Source organism: Cebus imitator, unplaced genomic scaffold (genome assembly GCF_001604975.1).
Source record: "Cebus imitator isolate Cc_AM_T3 unplaced genomic scaffold, Cebus_imitator-1.0 Scaffold0, whole genome shotgun sequence".
NCBI classification, from domain to species: domain Eukaryota; kingdom Metazoa; phylum Chordata; class Mammalia; order Primates; family Cebidae; genus Cebus; species Cebus imitator.
Window position 1 is genome coordinate 1,444,478 of NW_016107315.1, and position 19,474 is coordinate 1,463,951.

At 41.0% G+C, this 19,474-nt stretch overlaps 2 protein-coding genes and 1 pseudogene across 11 annotated transcripts in view; 2 read left to right on the plus strand and 1 right to left on the minus strand.

The window, feature by feature from the left end:
• NEK4 (NIMA related kinase 4) overlaps window positions 1-15,112 on the plus strand; it is a 50,466-nt gene extending 35,354 nt beyond the window's left edge. For all 6 annotated transcript variants that reach the window (XM_017538387.2, XM_017538453.2, XM_017538593.2 and 3 more), the window contains 4 exons: window positions 354-442; window positions 3,238-3,443; window positions 4,809-4,942; window positions 14,068-15,112. In XM_017538387.2, the coding sequence (XP_017393876.1) occupies window positions 354-442; window positions 3,238-3,443; window positions 4,809-4,942; window positions 14,068-14,160 (522 nt within the window). In that variant the 3' untranslated portion in view covers window positions 14,161-15,112. The remainder of the gene's footprint in view (window positions 1-353; window positions 443-3,237; window positions 3,444-4,808; window positions 4,943-14,067) is intronic.
• A 76-nt stretch (window positions 15,113-15,188) lies between these two features.
• Window positions 15,189-16,357, plus strand: LOC108311599 (annotated as a pseudogene). Its single transcript, XR_005198183.1, has one exon. The product of XR_005198183.1 is annotated as a nucleophosmin-like (transcript).
• A 1,718-nt stretch (window positions 16,358-18,075) lies between these two features.
• SPCS1 (signal peptidase complex subunit 1) overlaps window positions 18,076-19,474 on the minus strand; it is a 2,813-nt gene continuing 1,414 nt past the window's right edge. For 3 of the 4 annotated variants that reach the window (XR_005198926.1, XM_037735899.1, XM_017539220.2), the window contains one exon: window positions 18,076-18,557. Coding sequence is in view for 2 of the 4 variants with exons in the window: in XM_037735899.1 (XP_037591827.1) it covers window positions 18,432-18,557 (126 nt within the window). In the remaining 2 variants the exon portion in view is untranslated. The remainder of the gene's footprint in view (window positions 18,558-19,474) is intronic. The other variant, XM_037736018.1, reaches the window with a different exon arrangement.

The window sequence follows — 19,474 nt, forward strand, 5'->3', positions numbered from 1 at the left end:
GAGACGGGGTTTCACCATGTTGACCAGGATGGTCTTGATCTCTTGACCTCGTGATCCACCCGCCTCGGCCTCCCAAAGTGCTGGGATTACAGGCTTGAGCCACCGCGCCCAGCCTCTTCAGTCTTTCTTATGAACTTTATGGGTGAACTGGGATATCATACGAGTAAAATCACTTCGATTTTTTTTTTCTTTTTGCTACCAAACATATGGGAACAATTTTTGTATTTGTAAGTTTCTCCTGTTACCTTGCACCTAGGAATGTATTGTGTCTAGTTGTTGCATCTAAGACTTTTCAACTATCACATTCTGGTAGTGTTGTCATGTAGAATTTTATTTCTTCCAAACATTAATAGGAAAGGAAACTGATTCATTGTCTCTCTGAAGATGAGTTAAGTTCTTCTACAAGTTCAACTGATAAGTCAGATGGGGATTCCAAGGAAGGGTAAGTTCTTATTTTTCTGTCTATTTTAATGAATACTAAATGTACATTTCTGTTTTAATAAATACTAAAAGTATTCAGATCACTGATAAAATTATAAATGGTTTGTGGCACATGCTGGAGCTAAAAATGTCTCTTTTTTGTTTTTTTGAGATGGAGTTTCTCTCTTGTTGCCCAGGCGGAAGTGCAGTGGCGTGATCTTGGCTCATTGCAATCTCTGCCTCCTGGGTTCAAGAGATTCTCCTGCCAGCCGGGCATGGTGGCTCATACCTGTAATCCCAGCACTTTGGGAGGCTGAGGTAGGCAGATCACGAGGTCAGGAGATTCAGACCATCCTCACCAACATGGTGAAGACCCGTCTCTATTAAAATACAAAACATTAGCTGGGCATGGTGGCGTGTGCCTGTGGTTCTAGCTACTCGGGAGGCTGAAGCAGGGGAATTGCTTGAACCCGGGCAGCGGAAGTTACATTGAGCTGAGATCATGCCACTGCACTCCAGCTTGGCCACAGAGCAAGACTCCATCTCAAAAAAAAAAAAAAAAAAAAAAAAAGATACATTCTCCTGCCTCAGCCTTTCAAATAGCTGGGATTATAGGCATGTGCCACCATGCCCAGCTAATTTTGTATTTTTAGTAGACATGGGGTTTTTCCATGTTGGTCAGGCTAGTCTCAAACTCCTGGCCTCAGGTGATCTGCCCGCCTCGGCTTCCCAAAGTGCTGAGATTACAAGTATGACCTACCGCACCCAGCCAAAAAGGTAAAAAAATGTCATTTCTGTGCACACATCTGATTTTCTTTTTTCTTTTTTTTTTAAGACCGACTCTCACCCTGTCACCTACGCTGTAATACAGAGGCGGAATCTTGGCTCACTGCAACCTCTGCCTCCTAGGTTCAAGGGATTCTCCTGTCTCAGCCTGCCGAGTAGCTGGGACTATAGGTGCATACCACCACGCCTGGCTAATTTTTTGTATTTTTAGTGGAGATAGGGTTTCACCATGTTAGCCAAGATAGTCTTGATCTCCTGACCTCATGATCTGCCTGCCTCAGGCTCCCAAAGTGCTGAGATTACAGGCATGAGCCACTTTGCCTGGCTGCACATCTGATTTTAATTTAGAAATCTTCAAGAATGACTTCTTAGACCTATAGATATATAGTTTTCATCAGATTTAGAAAAAGTTTGGCTGGCCTGGTATGGTGGCTGACACCTTAATTCCAGCACTTTGGGAGGCCATGGCAGGTGGATCACTTGAGGCCAGGAATTTGAGACCAGCCTGGCCAACATGGTGAAACCCTGTCTCTACTAAAAATTCAAAAAAGTTAGCTGTGCATGGTGGCACATTCTTGTAATCCCAGGTACTCAGAAGGCTGAGGCCAGAGAATCACTTGAACCCAGGAGGCGGAGGTCGCAGTGAGCCGAGATCACGGCACTGCACTCCATCTTCCTCCACGACAGAGCGAAACTGTGTCTCAAAAGAAAAAAAAAAATAGAAAAGAAAGAAGAAAACCTTTGGCTATTATTTCTTCACTCTTTTTTTTGGACTTCTTCCTGCCCTCTTAGGGATTCCAATTACATATGTATTAGACTCCTTAAATTTGTGCCACAGCTCACTGATACTCTGTTTAGTTTTACTTTTTTTTTTTTAATTAAATTAATTTATTTTTTGAGACGGAGTCTCACTCTGTCGCCCAGGCTGGAATGCAGTGGCATGATCTTGGTTTACTGCATGCTCTTTCTCCCGGATTCAAGCAATTCTCCTGTCTCAGTCCCCCTTAGTAGCTGGGATTACAGGCACGTGCCACCATGCCTGGCTACTTTTTTGTATTTTTAGTAGAGACTGGGTTTCACCATCTTGGCCAGGCTGGTGTCAAACTCCTGACCTCAGGTGATCTGCCCTCCTTGGCCTCCCAAAGTGCTGGGATTACAGGCATGAGCCACTGCACCTGACCTATTTTCACTTTTTTTCTGTTTCCTATTTCATAGATTCTACTGCTATGTCTTTGGGTTCATTAATCTTTTCTTCTGCAGTGTCTATTAATCCTATCCCATTATTTAATATATTGTATCTTTCATCTCTAGAAATTTGATTTGGGACTTTTTCTTATATCTTTGTGTGTTTCCTTAACATGCTCATGTTTTCTTCTACCTTGGCCATATGGAATATATTTATAGTCATGTCCTCGTTTACTAATCTATCAGTTGTGTCATTTTTGGGTATGTTTCTATTAACTGATTTTTTCTTCACGAATGTATATTTTCCTGCTTCTTTGCACATCTGGTTATTTTTGATGAGATGCTAGACACTGAATTTTACCTCATTGGAAGCTGGTATTTTGTGTTTCTTTAAATATTCTTGAACTTTGTACTTGAGTATAGTTAAGTTACTTGGAAATGGTTGGGCAGAATTTGTATACAAAAGCTGAAGCCGTTTCTTTCAGACCCTCTCCAAGATTCCTCTCTCACTTTCTAGTGACAGTGGTTGTTCTGAACTCTGTCCTTTCTGCAGAAAGATTGTGAGTTTTCTTGCACTTTGATCTGTTTATGGCCTATACTTTGGCTAAAAGATGTTGACTCTTCTCCATGAACTGCCTGCCGGTTTTGTTTATTCTGCATTGCTTTTAGTTTTTTGAGTTTTGTATTTTGTCCAGAGTTTGTAGTTGTTATTTGTGGAAGGATCAGTCTGTAGGAGCTTACTTGGATATTTGAAAGCAAAACTCCTGTAGGTCGTTTTGCATATAATTTTTTAATGAAAAATTCTTATGAAGCCAATCAAATAACAAGGGGATATTTTTCCCGCAGGAAAGATCAGGCAAATGAAATTAATGCCTTGGTACAATTGATGACTCAGACCCTGAAACTGGATTCTAAAGAGAGCTGTGAAGATCTCCTAGTAGCAAATCCCGTGTCAGAATTCAGACTTCATCGGAAATTTCGGGACACACTGATGCTTCATGGGAAAGTTGCAGAAGAGGCAGAGGAACTCCATTTTAAAGAGCTACCTTCAGGTGATCAGTGTATTCTTTTTTTTTTTTTTTGAGACAGAGGCTCACTTTGTCACCCAGGCTGGAGTGTAATAGTGTGATCTTGGCTCACTGTAACCTCCGCCTCCCAGGTTCAAGTGATTCTCCTGCTTTAGTCTCCTGAGTAGCTGGGACAACAGGGATGCACCACCACTCTCGGCTAATTTTTGTATTTTTGGTAGAGACAGGGTTTCACCATGTTGGCCAGGCTGGTCTCAAATTCCTGACCTCAGGTGATCCTCCTGCCTCGGCCTCCCAAAGTGCTGGGATTACAGGTGTGAGCCACCATGCCTAGCCCAGTTTATTCTACAGCAAACTGGAGAGCATGTGTTTATTGGAGAAGTGTGTCAAAACAAAGAATTAATGCCTGTAAATTTTTTTGTGTTTTTAAAATTATTTGCATATCTCCATAAAAGGTATATCCTATGTTATGCAACAGAGGTATTCCTGAAAAGTTGCATGAAAATTGATTTTTAAACGTAAATGTAAATAGATAAATGTTTGTGGTTTTTCATGTGACTTTTCTTCAAGTTAGACAGTTGTGTATTTTTAGGTTTAAGAGATGGTAGTGAACCTTAAGCTCATATGTAAATTTTAAGTCATTAATAACTTTTGTCATAGGGGAAAACGATTGTCAGTATAACAAGAAGCAGGCCTGCTGGGTGTGGTGGCTCATGCCTGTACTTTGGGAGGCTAAGGAGGGCAAATTGCTTGAGCCCAGGAGTTTGAGACCTGGGCAACATGATGAAAACTTTTGTTTACAAAAATTAGCCAGGCATAAGTGGCTCATGCCTGTAGTCCCAGCTACTCAGGAGGCTGAGTTGGGAGGATTTATAGAGCCCAGGAGGTCGAAGCTGCAGTGAGCCATGAGCACACCACTGCACTCCAGCCTGAGCAACAGAGTAAGTAACACCCTGCCTCAAAAAATCAAATGAAATGAAATAAAAATAAAATAATAAAATACAAAAATGAAAAGGCCTGGTGTGGTATAATCATGCCTGTAATTTCAGTGCTTTTGGAGGCTGAGGTGGGAGGATTGCTTGAGGCCAGGAGTTCAAGACCAACCTGGATAGCATAGACCCCATCACTACAAAACATTTAAGAATTAATTTGACGTCGTGGTGCATTCCTGTAGTTCTGGCTACTTGGGAGGTTGAGGCAGGATGATTGCTTGATAGCAGGAGTTAGAGGCTGTAGTGAACTATGGTCACAGTGCATGACATCCCCATGAAAGTGCGAGACCCTGTCACTTAGAAAAAAATAAAATACAAAATTTAAAAAAATTGTGGTGTTCTTACTGTAGTGGTAAAAGTGTTTATTTTTCCCTTTGTCTTTGTTGTTCCCTTTTAGCTATCGTGCCAGGTTCTGAAAAGATCAGGAGACTAGTTGAAGTCTTGAGAGCTGATGTAATTCGGGGCCTGGGAGTTCAGCTTTTAGAGCAGGTGTATGATCTTTTGGAAGAGGAGGATGAATTCGAGAGAGAGGTGAGTGTCTTATTTGCTATATCAAGCTGCTTATGATATAGAATTTTTTAAACAACCTTTTGAAATATAAATTCTACGTACGATTCACTCTTCTAAAGTGTACAATTCAGTGGTTTTTAATGTATTTTCAACGTTGTACAATCATCACTACAATCAATATTACAACATTTTCATTACCCCCTAAGAAACCCTGTACCCGTTAGTAGTCACTTCCATGGTCCCCATTGCCAAATCTGAAGTCATGAAGATTTATTTGTATATTTTTCTTCTAAGAGCTTTTCAGTTTTAGCCCTTACATTTAGGTCTTTGGACACTTTTTTTTTTTTTTTAAGGAAAATTTAAACTTTAGGTTGGGTTTGGTGGCTCACACCTGTAATCACAGCACTTTTAGGAGGCTTAGGTGAGTGAATCACCTGAGGTCAGGAGTTCGAGACCAGCATGGCCAACATGGTGAAAGCCCATCTCTACTAAAAATAATAAAAATTAGCTGGGCATGGTAGTGTGCACCTGTAATCCCAGCTACTCTGGAGGCTGAGGCAAGACAATCGCTTGAACCTGGGAGGCGAAGGTTGCAGTGAGCCGAGATCATGCTACTATCCTCTAGCCTGGGCGACAGAGTGAAACTCCGTCTCAAAATATAATAGAGTAAAATAAAATAAACTATATTACCTATTACCTAAAACATGAGAACTATATACATTCTAAAAGAGTTACAAATTATAGCGTCAGCAGTAAATGTGAATCATACTCAAGAATTTCTATACTGGTAGTGTTTTTTTAAATGAAATTTTATTTTATTCTGATAAAGACTAATGTATGCCTGATAACCTAGTGATAATTTATAAGTTTGGTAGTTCACAACATTTTTAGAAAGCACATAATATTAACATGCAAATAAAGCATTTTAGAAAGTTTTTTAAAGAATGAAGGGCTGGTTGGACAGGGATGGGTTGGAACAAAAAAAAAAATAGATTGAAGTGTTTACCATAATTATTTTTAAAAACCTTGGTTCATCTTGAAAGATTGATGAATTTTTTTTTTTTTGAGATAGAGCCTCACTCAGTTGCCAGCCTGGAGTGCAGTGGCGCAGTTTCAGCTCACTGCAACCTCTGCCTCCTGGATTCAAGTGATTCTTGTGCCTCAGCCTCCTGAGTAGCTGGCATTACAGGCATGTACCACCATACCCGGCTAATTTTTGTATTTTTAGTACAAACAAGGTTTCAACATGTTGGCCAGGATGGTCACCATCTCCTGACCTCGTGATCCACCCGCCTTGGCTTCCCAAAACACTGTGTCATAAGTTCTTGGATAAGCACGAAAGTTGAATGAATTTTCAACAAAATGTAATTAACATCTATGTTTTCAGATGTTACTTAGGTTAAGAAATGTGTTTTAGGATCTGCTTACCAGTTTCTCTTTTTGATGCAAATGTATAATCTGCCCTGATAAGTAACAAGGCATAGTACCCCCCTCCCAAAAATAAAAGAAAAAGAGAAAATCCATTCAAAGTGCCCAGCCAGATCGATGAATTTTTAAAATACCAGAAAAAAAGGAAAATAAAATTTCCCCCCCAAAATACATAAGAACCACTTACTGGCACTTGTATTTTAAGTACCTGGAGAAAAATAGGACAGATTTTTAAAGGCAATTAATAACAGCTGGTACAAGGACTTGCTTCCTTTGATTTAGTACCAAGTAAATTAAGAGTAAACATGCCATGGAAGACATAGTTGGGTTTTTCCTCTAACTCTCATATTGCCACACTTCTACAGACCACAGTACATCAGCAACCATCCTTGTTGCTCCACTAAGGAATCACTTTAGATTCCAATTTTTTTTGTTACTTTTGTTGTTACATAAATTAACCCATTTATTATTTTAGGCCATTGATGTCTCAAAGAGTAGAGGAGCATTTACTGGTCTTTCAGTTCCTTCAGTCTTCTGATGGTAGACTTTACTGTGACAGCGGAAGTGGTGTTGTACGTCCAGGCACCACCAGATTCCAATTTTTAAATGGCTGGTCAGATGACACCAGTAAAGTTCTTTCCCTTTAAGATAAGGTGTCAGTGAATGCTTACAGGTATCAATTTCTTTGATTAGGAACAAACAGCTCCTTCAGGAAATTCACTTACTTTCCTATCTTTGTTAACCTATCACCTGTATACTAATTATGATTGATTGCTATTTATGGCAAAGGAACATTCTCCAGACACACCTGATCTATTTACTAATGACGAAGTATGCTTACTTTACATAGTGCCATGGATTTCTCTTTTTCTTTTATTTTTGGGAGGGGAGTAGTATACCTTGTTATTTATCAGGGCAGATCATACATTTGCATCAAAAAGAGAAACTGGTAAGTAGATCCTGAAACACATTTCTTAACCTAAGTAACATCTGAAAACATAGATGTTAATTACATTTTGTTGAAAATTCATTCAACTTTTGTGCTTATCCAAGAACTTATAACATCAATTTCTGATATAACTCATAACTCTCAGTACATATGTATTTTCAAAAGAAAACAAGCGATCTTAAAGTAATATTTTTATCAATGCTAACTGGTACATTTTTATAGCAAACTGAAAATTCTGAGTAAACTGAAAGTATGTTTAACACCAAAATAAATAAAGTGTATATGGTTAGCTTATACATTTCTTAGTATAAAGGCAGAAGTGGATTTGTATCTTAAAACAAATCTGTAAATCCAATTGCTGTTTTTTTTTTTTTTGTTTGTTTTGTTTTTTTTTGAGACAGTGTCTGGCACTGTTGCCCAGGCTGAGTGCAGTGGTGTGATCTTGGCTCACTGCAGTCTCCACCTCCTGGGTTCAAGCAATTCTCCTGTCTCAGCCCCCTGAGTAGCTGGGACTACAGGTGGGCGCCAACACACTCAGCTAATTTTTTTGTATTTTTTTGTAGAGATGGGGTTTCACCATGTTGGCCAGGGTGGTCTCGATCTCCTAACCTTGTGATCTGCCTGCCTCGGCCTCCCAAAGTGCTGGAATTACAGGCATGAACCACTGCACCTGGCCCCAATTGCTTTTTTTTCTGGAATTTTATATAGTGTCTCACCATGTTCCACAATACTAAAAATGACTTTTTTTGGTGTCAATCTATGCAAAAATTTCTTTCTTTTTTTTTTTTGAGATAGTGTTTTACTCTGTCACCCAGGCTCTAGAGTGCAGTGACGCAATCTCGGCTCACTACAACCTTTGCCTCCTGGGTTCAAGCGATTCTCCTGCCTCAGCCTTCTGAGTAGCTGGGATTACAGGCGCGTACCACCATGCCCAGCTAATTTTTGTATTTTTAGTAGAGATGGGGTTTTGCTATGTTGACTAGAGTGGTCTTGAACTCCTGACCTCAAGCAGTCCACCCACCTTGGCCTCCCAAAGTGCTGAGATTATAGGCATGAGCCACCCTGCCTGGCCTATGCAAAAATTTCTGATGAGATATTTTCCCCAAATGGCATGTAATTTTTTTTTCCTCAGAATTTTATCAACTACTTTTTCTTACTGATCAAAAAGTTAAATTACTACTAGTTTCTCTTTTAGTTTTGCTGTAATACATGCTTTAAAAGTTTAAACATCTCTAATGTTTTTGAAAATAACTGCATAAAACACACTAGATGATTTCAAAAGATGGGTCTCAGTATCTATCTCATTTGACACTTCCTTAGTATCCGGAATAAATTAATAGAAGTAAAAGTAATATAATTTTCAAATAATTCATACATACTGGAAGTCTTAGGAAAAGCAGCTTCTAAATGCAAGGACTAGGAGGTTTACTCATCTTACTTGTTATATGTGTTTCTCCTCATGGAGTAACTGAAGAGCTTTCTGGCTTGTTTGTGCAACTTTAGTTGGTAGGAAAGCATATAAAAAGGGCCAAATCTTCTTGGCTTCCATTCTGGAGAATGTTTCCAATACCCCTTTTTTATGGTAATATTCGAAGACTGGCTTTGTTTGGGCTTCGTAAGCCTTCTTGATAACCATCTCTGGTTTATCATCCTCAAGCTGAATGAGAGGCTACCCAGTCAATCATCAATGCCCACAGTTGCGGGAGGGTTGAATTCAATGTTGTAGACTTGGCCACTGGTGGGATGAATTGTACTGTTTTGATTAAACTCTCTACTCTAACTATTGTTTTTTTTTTTTGAGACGGAGTTTCGCTCTTGTTACCCAGGCTGGAGTGCAATGGCGCGATCTCGGCTCACCGCAGCCTCCGCCTCCTGGGTTCAGGCAATTCTCCTGCCTCAGCCTCCTGAGTAGCTGGGATTACAGGCACGCACCACCATGCCCAGCTAATGTTTTGTATTTTTAGTAGAGACGGGGTTTCACCATGTTGACCAGGATGGTCTCGATCTCTTGACCTCGTAATCCACCCGCCTTGGCCTCCCGAAGTGCTGGATTACAGGCGTGAGCCACAGCGCCCGGCCCCTAACTGTTGTTTTTTATTTTCTGAGATGGAGTCTCGCTCTGTCGCCCAGGCTGGAGTGCAGTGGCGTGATCTCAGCTTACTGCAACCTCCACCTCCCGATTTCAAGCAATTCTTCTGCCTCAGCCTCACAAGTAGCTGGGACTATAGGTGTGTGCCATCACGCCTGGCTAATTTTTGTATTTTTAGTAGAGATGGGGTTTCACCATATTGGCTAGGCTGGTCTCGAACTCCTGACCTTGTGATCTGCCTGCCTGGGCTTCCCAAAGTGCTGGGATTACAGTTGTGAGCCACTGCACCCGGCCAACTGTTCTCTCTTTATATATTATTTTTATATATGTTATCTTTACATTTGTAAGGTTACCTTTCAGTGTGGATCAGTAGATGGGTACTGAGGCTTGAATGCAAACTAAATTCTTTGCCACATTTATTACATTGGTAAGGTTTGCCACCTGTGTGAGTCCTCTAATGTTGTGTTAGCTATGAAGTGCAACTGAAGACTTTGCCACATTTATTGCATCTGTTAGGTGTGCAGTGAATTCTCTCCAGTATGAATTTTCCAATGTCATGCAAGGTGTAGATTTTGATTGAAAATTTTGCCACATGCATTACACTTGTAAGGTCTCTCTCCAGTATGCATTCTCTGATGGTTGGTTAGGTGTAACTTGCACCTGAGGACCTTGCCATATTCACTATATTTGTAAAGTTTCTCTCCAGTAGGGATTAGAAGGTGGGCCATAAGTCCTGAACATATGCTAAATGCTTTTCAACATTCATTATTTGTTAAGGCTTCTCTGTACTATGAATTATTTGATGCTGTGCAAGGCATGAAAGTTGACCAAAGACCTTGCCACATTCATTACATTTGTAAAGTTTCTCTGCATTATGACATCTCTTTTGATTGGTTGGGGAAAATTTGTGCCTGAAGTTCTTGCACACTTATTACATTTGTAAGGTTTCTCTCCGGTATGGATTACAAGATGGGCAGTGAGTCCTGAACACTCTTTAAATGCTTTGCCACATTTGTTATATTTGTGAGGCCTCTCTCAGTATGAATTCTTTGATGTTGTGCAAGGTTTAAATTGCTATTAAACACCTTGTCACACTCACTACATTTGTAAGGCTTCTATCCAGTATGAGTTCTCCAGTGTTCTACAAGGTGTGGATTGCAACTAAAGACCTTGCCACATTCACAGCATTTGTAAGGTTTATCTGCAGTTTGGATTACTTGATGGTTAGTAAGGCTTGCAGACACTCTAAAAACTTTGCTGTCTTCACTGCATTCATAAGGTTTTCCTCTAATATGTGCTTTCTTTCCTTGTGGGAGTAATGGGAAATCAATAAAATCATTTACAGCTAGTGCTCGACTTACGACCACGATTGGTTCCGACAGACCGGTCGTAACACGATTTGGTCATAAGTTGAGTAGGCTATATGTACAGTACTGTGAAATGATGTTATAAAAATCTTTAAGTCATATTTTATCATAATTTTCTTTCATTATTGTTATATATTATAATTTTCTTTGTTCATTTTATGCCATTTGTATCAACTTGCCGGGGGCAGTGGCTCAAGCCTGTAATCCCAGCACTTTGGGAGGCCGAGGCAGGTGGATCACGAGGTCAAGAGATCGAGACCATCCTGGTCAACATGGTGAAACCCCGTCTCTACTAAAACTACAAAAAATTAGCTGGGCATGGTGGCGCGTGCCTGTAGTCCCAGCTACTCAGGAGGCTGAGGCAGGAGAATTGCCTGAACCCAGGAGGCGGAGGTTGCGGTGAGCCGAGATCGCGCCATTGCACTCCAGCCTGGGTAACAAGAGCGAAACTCCGTCTCAAAAAAAAAAAAAAAGAAAAGAAAAATAATTGATTGGTTAACATCAGGTTACTCCAGATGAAACTTCACATGATGTCAGTTGAAACTGGCCTGTTTGGAAAATTAGGCTGTTAGCTCATTCAGTCTCTCAATTACTTGAAAGACCAGATGACAGCTCAGTTTCAGTTTGGTGAGCATGAGTGACTCCATTATGATTTTTAGTCTGGACTGTTGGGCCTAGTGTTATGGGATCTTTGGGGTGTCACTTTTCTGGCCAGAAACATCTGTGGTTGATGACGCCTTTGCCTGAGTTTTGCTCAGGCCCACTGGGCTTGTTCTGCCCATGGCCTGGCATTGCATTCAGCTCATATTACCAGCCTGTATTCCCCGCCTGCCAAGGGAGAGTCAGGCGTGGAGCAGCAAGGGGTGTGAGAGTGAGCATGGTGTCCAGCAACTACACAGTCAGACACTCCAGCTGCTGCAGTGGGGTGCGCATCTTCAGGTGCCAGCATGGGCACTGGCCCTCTGTGAGGCTACAGCCAGACCAGGTGCACCTCAAGCAACTTCCACTGCTGGCACTGGGGAGCACTGGCGAAGCTTGGAGATGCCAGGAACCACAGGGCCCCAAAGAGGGTTAGTGTTGTGGGATCTTTGGGTATCACTTGGATTGGGGAGCTCCCAGGTCTGGGCTTCTTGAAGGGCCACAGCTCTTCTCTCCTCTTCACATGCAGCATGGTGAGAAAGTGGCATGTTTCAACCCCTAACATGTTTACATTACAGTTCTTTTAGCCTCACCTTTCAGTGGGTCCCAAGTTCTTGTCCTGTGACCAGGAAGAGATACAAAGACAAGTGAAGGGTGAGGAAGACAAAGAGGAACTTTATTGAGAGAACAGCTCAGAGGAGACCCACAGAGGGCAGCTCCTTTCCATAGCCAGGGTGGATGTCTCGTATGCAGCTTGTCATCTTGATGAGTGTTGAGCTCCTCAGCAGAGAGGATATGCAGGCTAATGCCAAGCTGCCCTCTTCACCCCCTCAGCTTGCCTCCGCCATCCTGTGCTTGTTGGAGCCCAAAATATGGAGGGGGACAAGGCTGCAGGGGGCTGGCGTGTCATAGCTACCCCTGGGCATGGCCTGGTTACCTGCTTTGGGGACACAGGGCACAGGGTTCCATTAGTGCCACTGCTATTCCTGCAGCTGCTCCTGCCATTACTGTTCACACCTCCCTGCAGCTGCCAGCATGATGGTAGTGGCTGTTCCTGATGGCTTGTGGCTGCCATCACTAGTGCAGGAGTTTAGTCCAAAACAGTGGGCTCCTATAATTTTTATTTTAAAATTCATATGCCATATTCTCTTAGCACCATTTCCAGAGACTTTAGTTTGTTTTCTTGAGTTGAAGCCATGCTCTGTAGCCCAGGCTGTAGTGCAGTGGCATGATAATGGCTCACTGCTCCGAGAAGCTCTGTAAACCTCCTACCACTTCAGTGAAACTGGTGAAAATTACTTTAAAAACTATTTTGGCCAAGTACCATGGTCAGTGCATTGTATCAGTAGGTTCATAGTATCTGTTTAACATGCTAGCTGTTATTTTAATTTTGAACAGTTCTTTCAATAAGCACACATTGATTGTCACATAGTACTTTTTTATTACTAGTCAGATTGAATTTTATGTATGCTAATGGTATGGAAAGGGGTCAGGGAAGTGCTAGGTACAGGAGGGCATGATCTGTGGCTCCACCCTCAGGCCTGTGCCCACAGACCTTGGTGAGAACAGGCACTCCTGCCTTTACACCCAAATGTTGCATTTCCCAAGACCACCCTGGCCTGCCACGCTCCCATTCTGTGCCTATAAAATCCCAGAGACCCTAGCAGGAACACACACACGAGAGGCTGGACGTTGAGAGGAACACATCAGCAGAAGAAGACACAGCAGCTGGACATCGAGAGGATGTTGAAGGGAGCATGCCAGTGGAAGAGCACACTGACAGATGCCAGCATGCCAACAATCCTTTGACTGGCAGAACGAGGTGGAGTTTGGCCAGAGCAGTTGAAGGAGAATCCCCCGCTGAGCGGCCGGATTCCAGGGGAAAACCATCTCCCTTCCGGCTCCCCCATCTGCTGAGAGCTACTTCCACTCAATAAAACCTTGCATTCGTATCCCAAGCCCACATGTAATCCAATTCTTCCAATAAACCAAGGCAAGAACCCTGGGTACAGAAAACCCTTTGTCCTTGCGATAAGGCAAGGGTCTAATTGAGCTGACGCAGGCCAGCTACGGATGGCTAAACTAAAAAAGCAGCCTGTAACACATGCCACTCAGGCTTCAGCTATAAACATTCACCCCTAGACACTGCTGTGGGGTTGGAGCCCCACAACCTGCCTGTCTGCTTCCCTAGAGGTTTGAGCAGTGGGGCACTGAAGAAGCAAGCCACACCCACATTGCATGCCCTGTGTGGGGGACAAGGGAACTTTTCCCATTTCACTAAGTGGTTATTTATATGACTATTTTGTAAATATATGGGATTTGCATTTACATACATATATATATTAATTTGCTGAATTATCTGTGAAATTGATTATATTTTACCTATTCTAATATTGTTGGGTTTTATTGATTCAAATAACTTTTTATATATGAATGCTATTACTGTTTTGGCATGAATGTTACAAATGTTTTCCCTAGTTTGTTTGCTTTTTAATTTCTTATGACTTCTTAAAAAATCTTAAAGTTTAAAATTTGTATATAAACTGAACTATTAGTGTTTTCCTGTATGGGTTCCACCTTTGATGTCATGCTTAGAAAAGTCCTTCTTCTTAAGATTACAGAAATATCTTTTCCTACTACATACTGATTTTCGTTTTGTTTGTTTCTCAAATAGGTACGTTTGCAGGAGCACATGGGTGAAAAGTATACAGCTTACAGTGTGAAAGCTCGCCAGTTGAAATTTTTTGAAGAAAACATGAATTTTTGAGCATTTGTCCTAATCTGCTGCCAAAATTAAAGACCTATTTTCAGAGGTTTTTGACTTAAAAAGCAAGGGCGAACAGTTATTTGGAGGCCATTCGCCACTGTTTTATATCTCTTTGGGGTTTTCTTACAGAAAAGAAATTGGACAGAACAGAGTAATATGAAGCAGGATCACAAAAGAAAAAACACCTTTGGCTTTCATATTCTATTTATGAGGACACATCTGTTGTTTGTTTGATTACTGTTTACTGAGCCTTAAACCAAGTTTATAGCTACAATTTTATTTTTCTAAGGTACTAATTAGCTTAAACACAGGGCTATAAAGTACTGGATTGAAAATTTTATATTGTAATATATAGATGAAAGTGATAGGAGAAACAGATTACTTATGTCCAGTCATTATACCTGCTATTCTTTATAACCTTAGTGAGTAGTTGATAAATTATAAAATTTTTTAAAGTCAAATCACAGTTCTGGAAATACATTTAAAGAATATGAAGTTCTAGCTAGTACCTGAGCAACTGAATTTCTTTTCTACACATTGATGGACTTTTAATATTTTATTTTCATTTAATGTAAACCTCATTTAGAGTATATACAAATTAAAACTGAGACACATTGGCTTTGTAAATCAGTATGTTTTTACATAATGGTTTTGTTAGATTTATTTTTCCATCAGTGAAAAAACATTTCTTAAACACAAATTTCATTTCCATTTAAGCAATTTGTAAGCAAAGTCCAGGTCCGCTTAGTTTTTGGATATATTTAATGCTTGTCTCTGAAGTTTGTCTTCATCTGCTTTAAGATACTGTCTTTCCATGTTTTAAATGTATGATTATATATCACATACTAGTTGTTTAATAAGAGGTAATACCCATCTAGGAAAGGAATTTTATAAAGTTAAATACAAGTCTTGAATAGTACATTCAAGGGATACCAAAAATAAATATTGCCCCTGGTATGAGTCCATCCTGAGCGGCTGTTTTTTGAGCAGTGGTCGCTTATCTCCGTCCGCCTTCTCTTCCACCTAAGTGCGTGTCACCACCCGATGGAAGATTCGATGGACATGGACATGAGCCCCCTGAGGCCCCAGAACTATCTTTTTGGTTGTGAACTAAAGGCCGACAAAGATTATCACCTTAAGGTGGATAATGATGAAAATGAACACCAATTATCTTTAAGAACGGTCAGTTTAGGAGCTGGTGCAAAGGACGAGTTGCACATTGTTGAAGCAGAGGCAATGAATTACGAGGCAGTCCAATGAAAGTAACACTGGCAACTTTGAAAATGTCTGTACAGCCAACGGTTTCCCTTGGGGGCTTTGAAATAACACCACCAGCGGTCTTACGATTGAAGTGTGGTTCAGGGCCAGTGCATGTCAGTGGACAGCACTTAGTAGCTGTGGAGGAAGATGCAGAGTCAGAAGATGAGGAGGAGGATGTGAAACTCTTAAGTATGTCTGGAAAGCGGTCTGCCTCTGGAGGTGGTAGCAAGTTTCCACAGAAAAAAGTAAAACTTGCTGCTGATGAAGATGATGATGATGGTGATTTTGATGATGAGGAAACTGAAGAAAAAGTGCCAGTGAAGAAATCTATACGTGATACTCCAGCCAAAAATGCACAAAAGTCAAATCAGAATGGAAAAGACTCAAAACCATCATCAACACCAAGATCAAAAGGACAAGAATCCTTCAAGAAACAGGAAAAAACGCCTAAAACACCAAAAGGACCTAGTTCTGTAGAAGACATTAAAGCAAAAATGCAAGAAATTATAGAAAAAGGTGGTTCTCTTCCCAAAGTGGAAGCCAAGTTCATCAATTATGTGAAGAATTGCTTCTGGATGACTGACCAGGAGGCTATTCAAGATCTCTGGCAGTGGAGGAAGTCTCTCTAAGAAAATAAACAGTTTGTTAAAAATTTTCCATCTTATTTCATTTCTGTAACAGTTGATATCTGGCTGTCCTTTTTATAATGCGGAGTGAGAATTTTCCCTACCGTGTTTGGTAAATGTTGTCCAGATTCCATTGCCAAGAATGTGTTGTCCAAAATGCCTGTAGTTTTTAAAGATGGAACTCCACCCTTTGTTTTAGGTACGTGTGGAATGTTATGATAGGACATAGTAGTGCTGGTGGTCAGACAGGGAAATGGTGGGGAGACAAACATATACATGTGAAATAAAACTCAGTATTTTAATAAAGTAAATAAATATTGCTCCAGAAATGTTTTCAGATGCTTTTTTTTTTTTTTTGAGAGAGAGTTTCACTCTGTCACTCAGGTTGGTGTGCAGTAGCATGATCTTGACTCACTGCAACCTCCATCTCCTGGACTCAAATGATACTCCCGCATCAGCCTCCCTAGTAACTGGAACCACAGTGGCACAGGCATGTGCCACGACACCTGGCCAATTTTTCTATTTTTTGTAGACAGGGTTTCACCATGTTGCCCAGGTTGGTCTCAAACTCCTGGGCTCAAGTGATCCACTCACCTCGGCCTCCCAGAGTGCTGGGTTATAGGCATGAGCCACTGTGTCCAGCCTTGTTTTCAGTTTCCATAACAAATAATATATCTTTCTTTGAAAATTATACACACACGCACAAATACTCAAAATATTCCCTTTAAAGTCACTTAACACATTTTTATGTCCCAGGTTATCTGCCAGGAGCTGGGAATATAGTGGGGAATAAAAATAGTTCCTGCCCTTTTACAGTGCTCACAGCCTGGTTTCTGATAACTCTTATTTTCATGAAGGATTTGTTAGAACTCAACTTGCAAAACCATCAAGTCCCAATGCCCAGTTGGGAGCAAATCTTTGGCAAACTTGGTATCCTTGAGCTATTCTCCTTTCCTTGCATGTTTTGGAAATCCACTTCTTTCTGGACAGTCATCAGTTTTATTTAATTTTTCTAATGTGTTGGTAAAAAATAGATACTTTTTTAGAATTAAAGGAATTTCACCAATATATATGTTTTTTGAGACAGGGTCTTGCCCTGTCACCCAGTCTGGAGTGCAGTGGGGTGATCGTAGCTCACTGCAGCCTTGACCTTGTGGGCTGAAGTGATCCTTTCACCTCAGCCCTCAAATAGCTAGGATCACAGGCATGCACCACCACACCTGGCTAATTAAAAAAAAATTTTGTGTGTGGAGAGGAAGTCTCACTGGGTTGCCCAGGATTGTCTCAAACTGGGTTCAAGCAATCCTCCCACCTCGGCCTCCCAAAGTGCTGGGATTATAGGCGTGAACTACCACACCTGACTTCTCCCATACTTTTATTCTCATGCTGTATATTTTTGTTTAAACACTGATTATGTTTTCCCACTTTGTTTTGTGGTTTACTTGAATGCTTAATTTATCTCACTAAATTAATTTTAAAACACATCCTTAAGACTATCAATTTTCTTCTGAATATACCTTTGGCCACAGTTCAGAGACTCTGATGTGATACTCTTTTGACATGAGTTCTAAAATGTCAGTAATTCTTTTTTTTTGAGACAGAATCTCATTGTTGCCCAGGCTGGAGTGTAGTGGTGCGATCTTGGCTCACTGCAGCCTCTGCCTCCCAGGTTCAAGCAGTTTTCCTCTCTCAGCCTCCCGAGTAGCTGGGATTATAAGCATGCACCACTATACCTGGCTAATTTTTGTATTTTTAGTAAAGACAGGGTTTCACCATGTTGACCAGGCTGGTCTCGAACTCCTGACTGATGATCGACCCACCTTGGCCTCCCAAAGTGCAGGCCTGCAGCACTATTAATTATATATCATGAACTATCTCAAACTCCTGGGCTCAAGTCATCCTCCTGCTTTAGCCTCCTAAAGTGCTGGGATTACACTGCACCTGGCCAGAACCATGAACTTCTAACTTCAGCTTTTACTAATTATCTTCCTTGCAGAATAATGAACAAAAGACACTTTAGACAAAGAACTTGCACTATGAGTTTTAATTGGAAACATTAAAATAGTTTAATAACTCCTAATGAATTATAAAACTTTGATAGTTACATTGTACTATCATTGATGAGGCATTTATTCTTCATCATTTACACCTGAAACTGCAGACTTGGGTTCTCTTCCTCATTTCAGAGCAAGATTATGAAGAGAAGATCTAAACTACTTACATAAATCAAAACCCAACTGGGCTAGAAATGAAATATAAAGAGAACTAAATCTATACACAGCTGTGCCATAAGAGCATTAGGTGGTTTTAGCTCATATTTGGGGTATGAAAGCAATTTAGCTCATCTCACAGGAAACAAAAGCCAGGTGCTGAATCATGAAAACCTCAATTATTTTTAGCATGCCTCTTAATTTTTCTTTCGCCTGGTTTCTTGTCTTCTGTGCTGGAGTCTTGAACAGGTAACCACTTGAGAGGATGTCGGCGATAGATGGGCCACGGAGGAAGTGTCAGCTGGGCCAGGAAAGAGAAAATGCATCAATTACAGCTATTAAAAGTTTAAAAAAAATCATTATGTATAATGCCTGGTTCCGAAACCACTCCTATGCAGAGGGAACCAAAAAAAAAAAAAAAAAAAAAAAAAAAAAAAAATAGAAAAAAAAAAAAAAAAAAAAAAAAGAAAAGAGAGGAAAAAAAAAAAAAAAAAAAAAAAAAATCCATATTCCTATAAAGGCTCTGTGCCACCACTCATGCAAGATACTGTAAGATGATGGGAACAGGCTCACTGCCTACACAAATGGCTTTAAGACCTAAAAGAGAAAAGTAAGGGGCCGGGCATGGTCGCTCACGCCTCTAATCTCAGCACTTTGGGAGGCCAAGGTGAATGGATCACTTGAGACCAGCCTGGCCAACATGGTGAAACCCTGTCTCTACTAAAAACACAAAAATTAGCTGGGTATGGTGGTGTGCGCTTGCAGTCCTAGCTACTCGGGAGGCTGAGGCAGGAGAATCGCTTAAACCCAGGAGGCAGAGGATGCAGTGAGCCAAGATCGCCCTAGTGCACTGCAGCGAGAGCGACAGAGTTAAACCCCGTCTCAAAAAATTTTAAAGAAAGAAAGAGGCCGGGCCCGGTGGCTTAGGCCTGTAATCCCAGCACTTTGGGGGGCCAAGGTGGGCAGATCACGAGGTCAAGAAACCGAGACCATCCTGGCCAACATGATGAAACCCCGTCTCTACTAAAAATACAAAAATTAGCGGGGCGTGGTGGCACGCGTCTGTGGTCCCTGCTACTCGGGAGGCTGAGGTGGAAAAATCGCTTGAACCCAGGAGGCGGAGGTTGCAGTGAGCCAAGATTTCGCCACTGCACTCCAGCCTGGCGAAAGAACAAGAGTCTGTCTCAAAACAAAACAAAAACAACAACAACAAAAAAA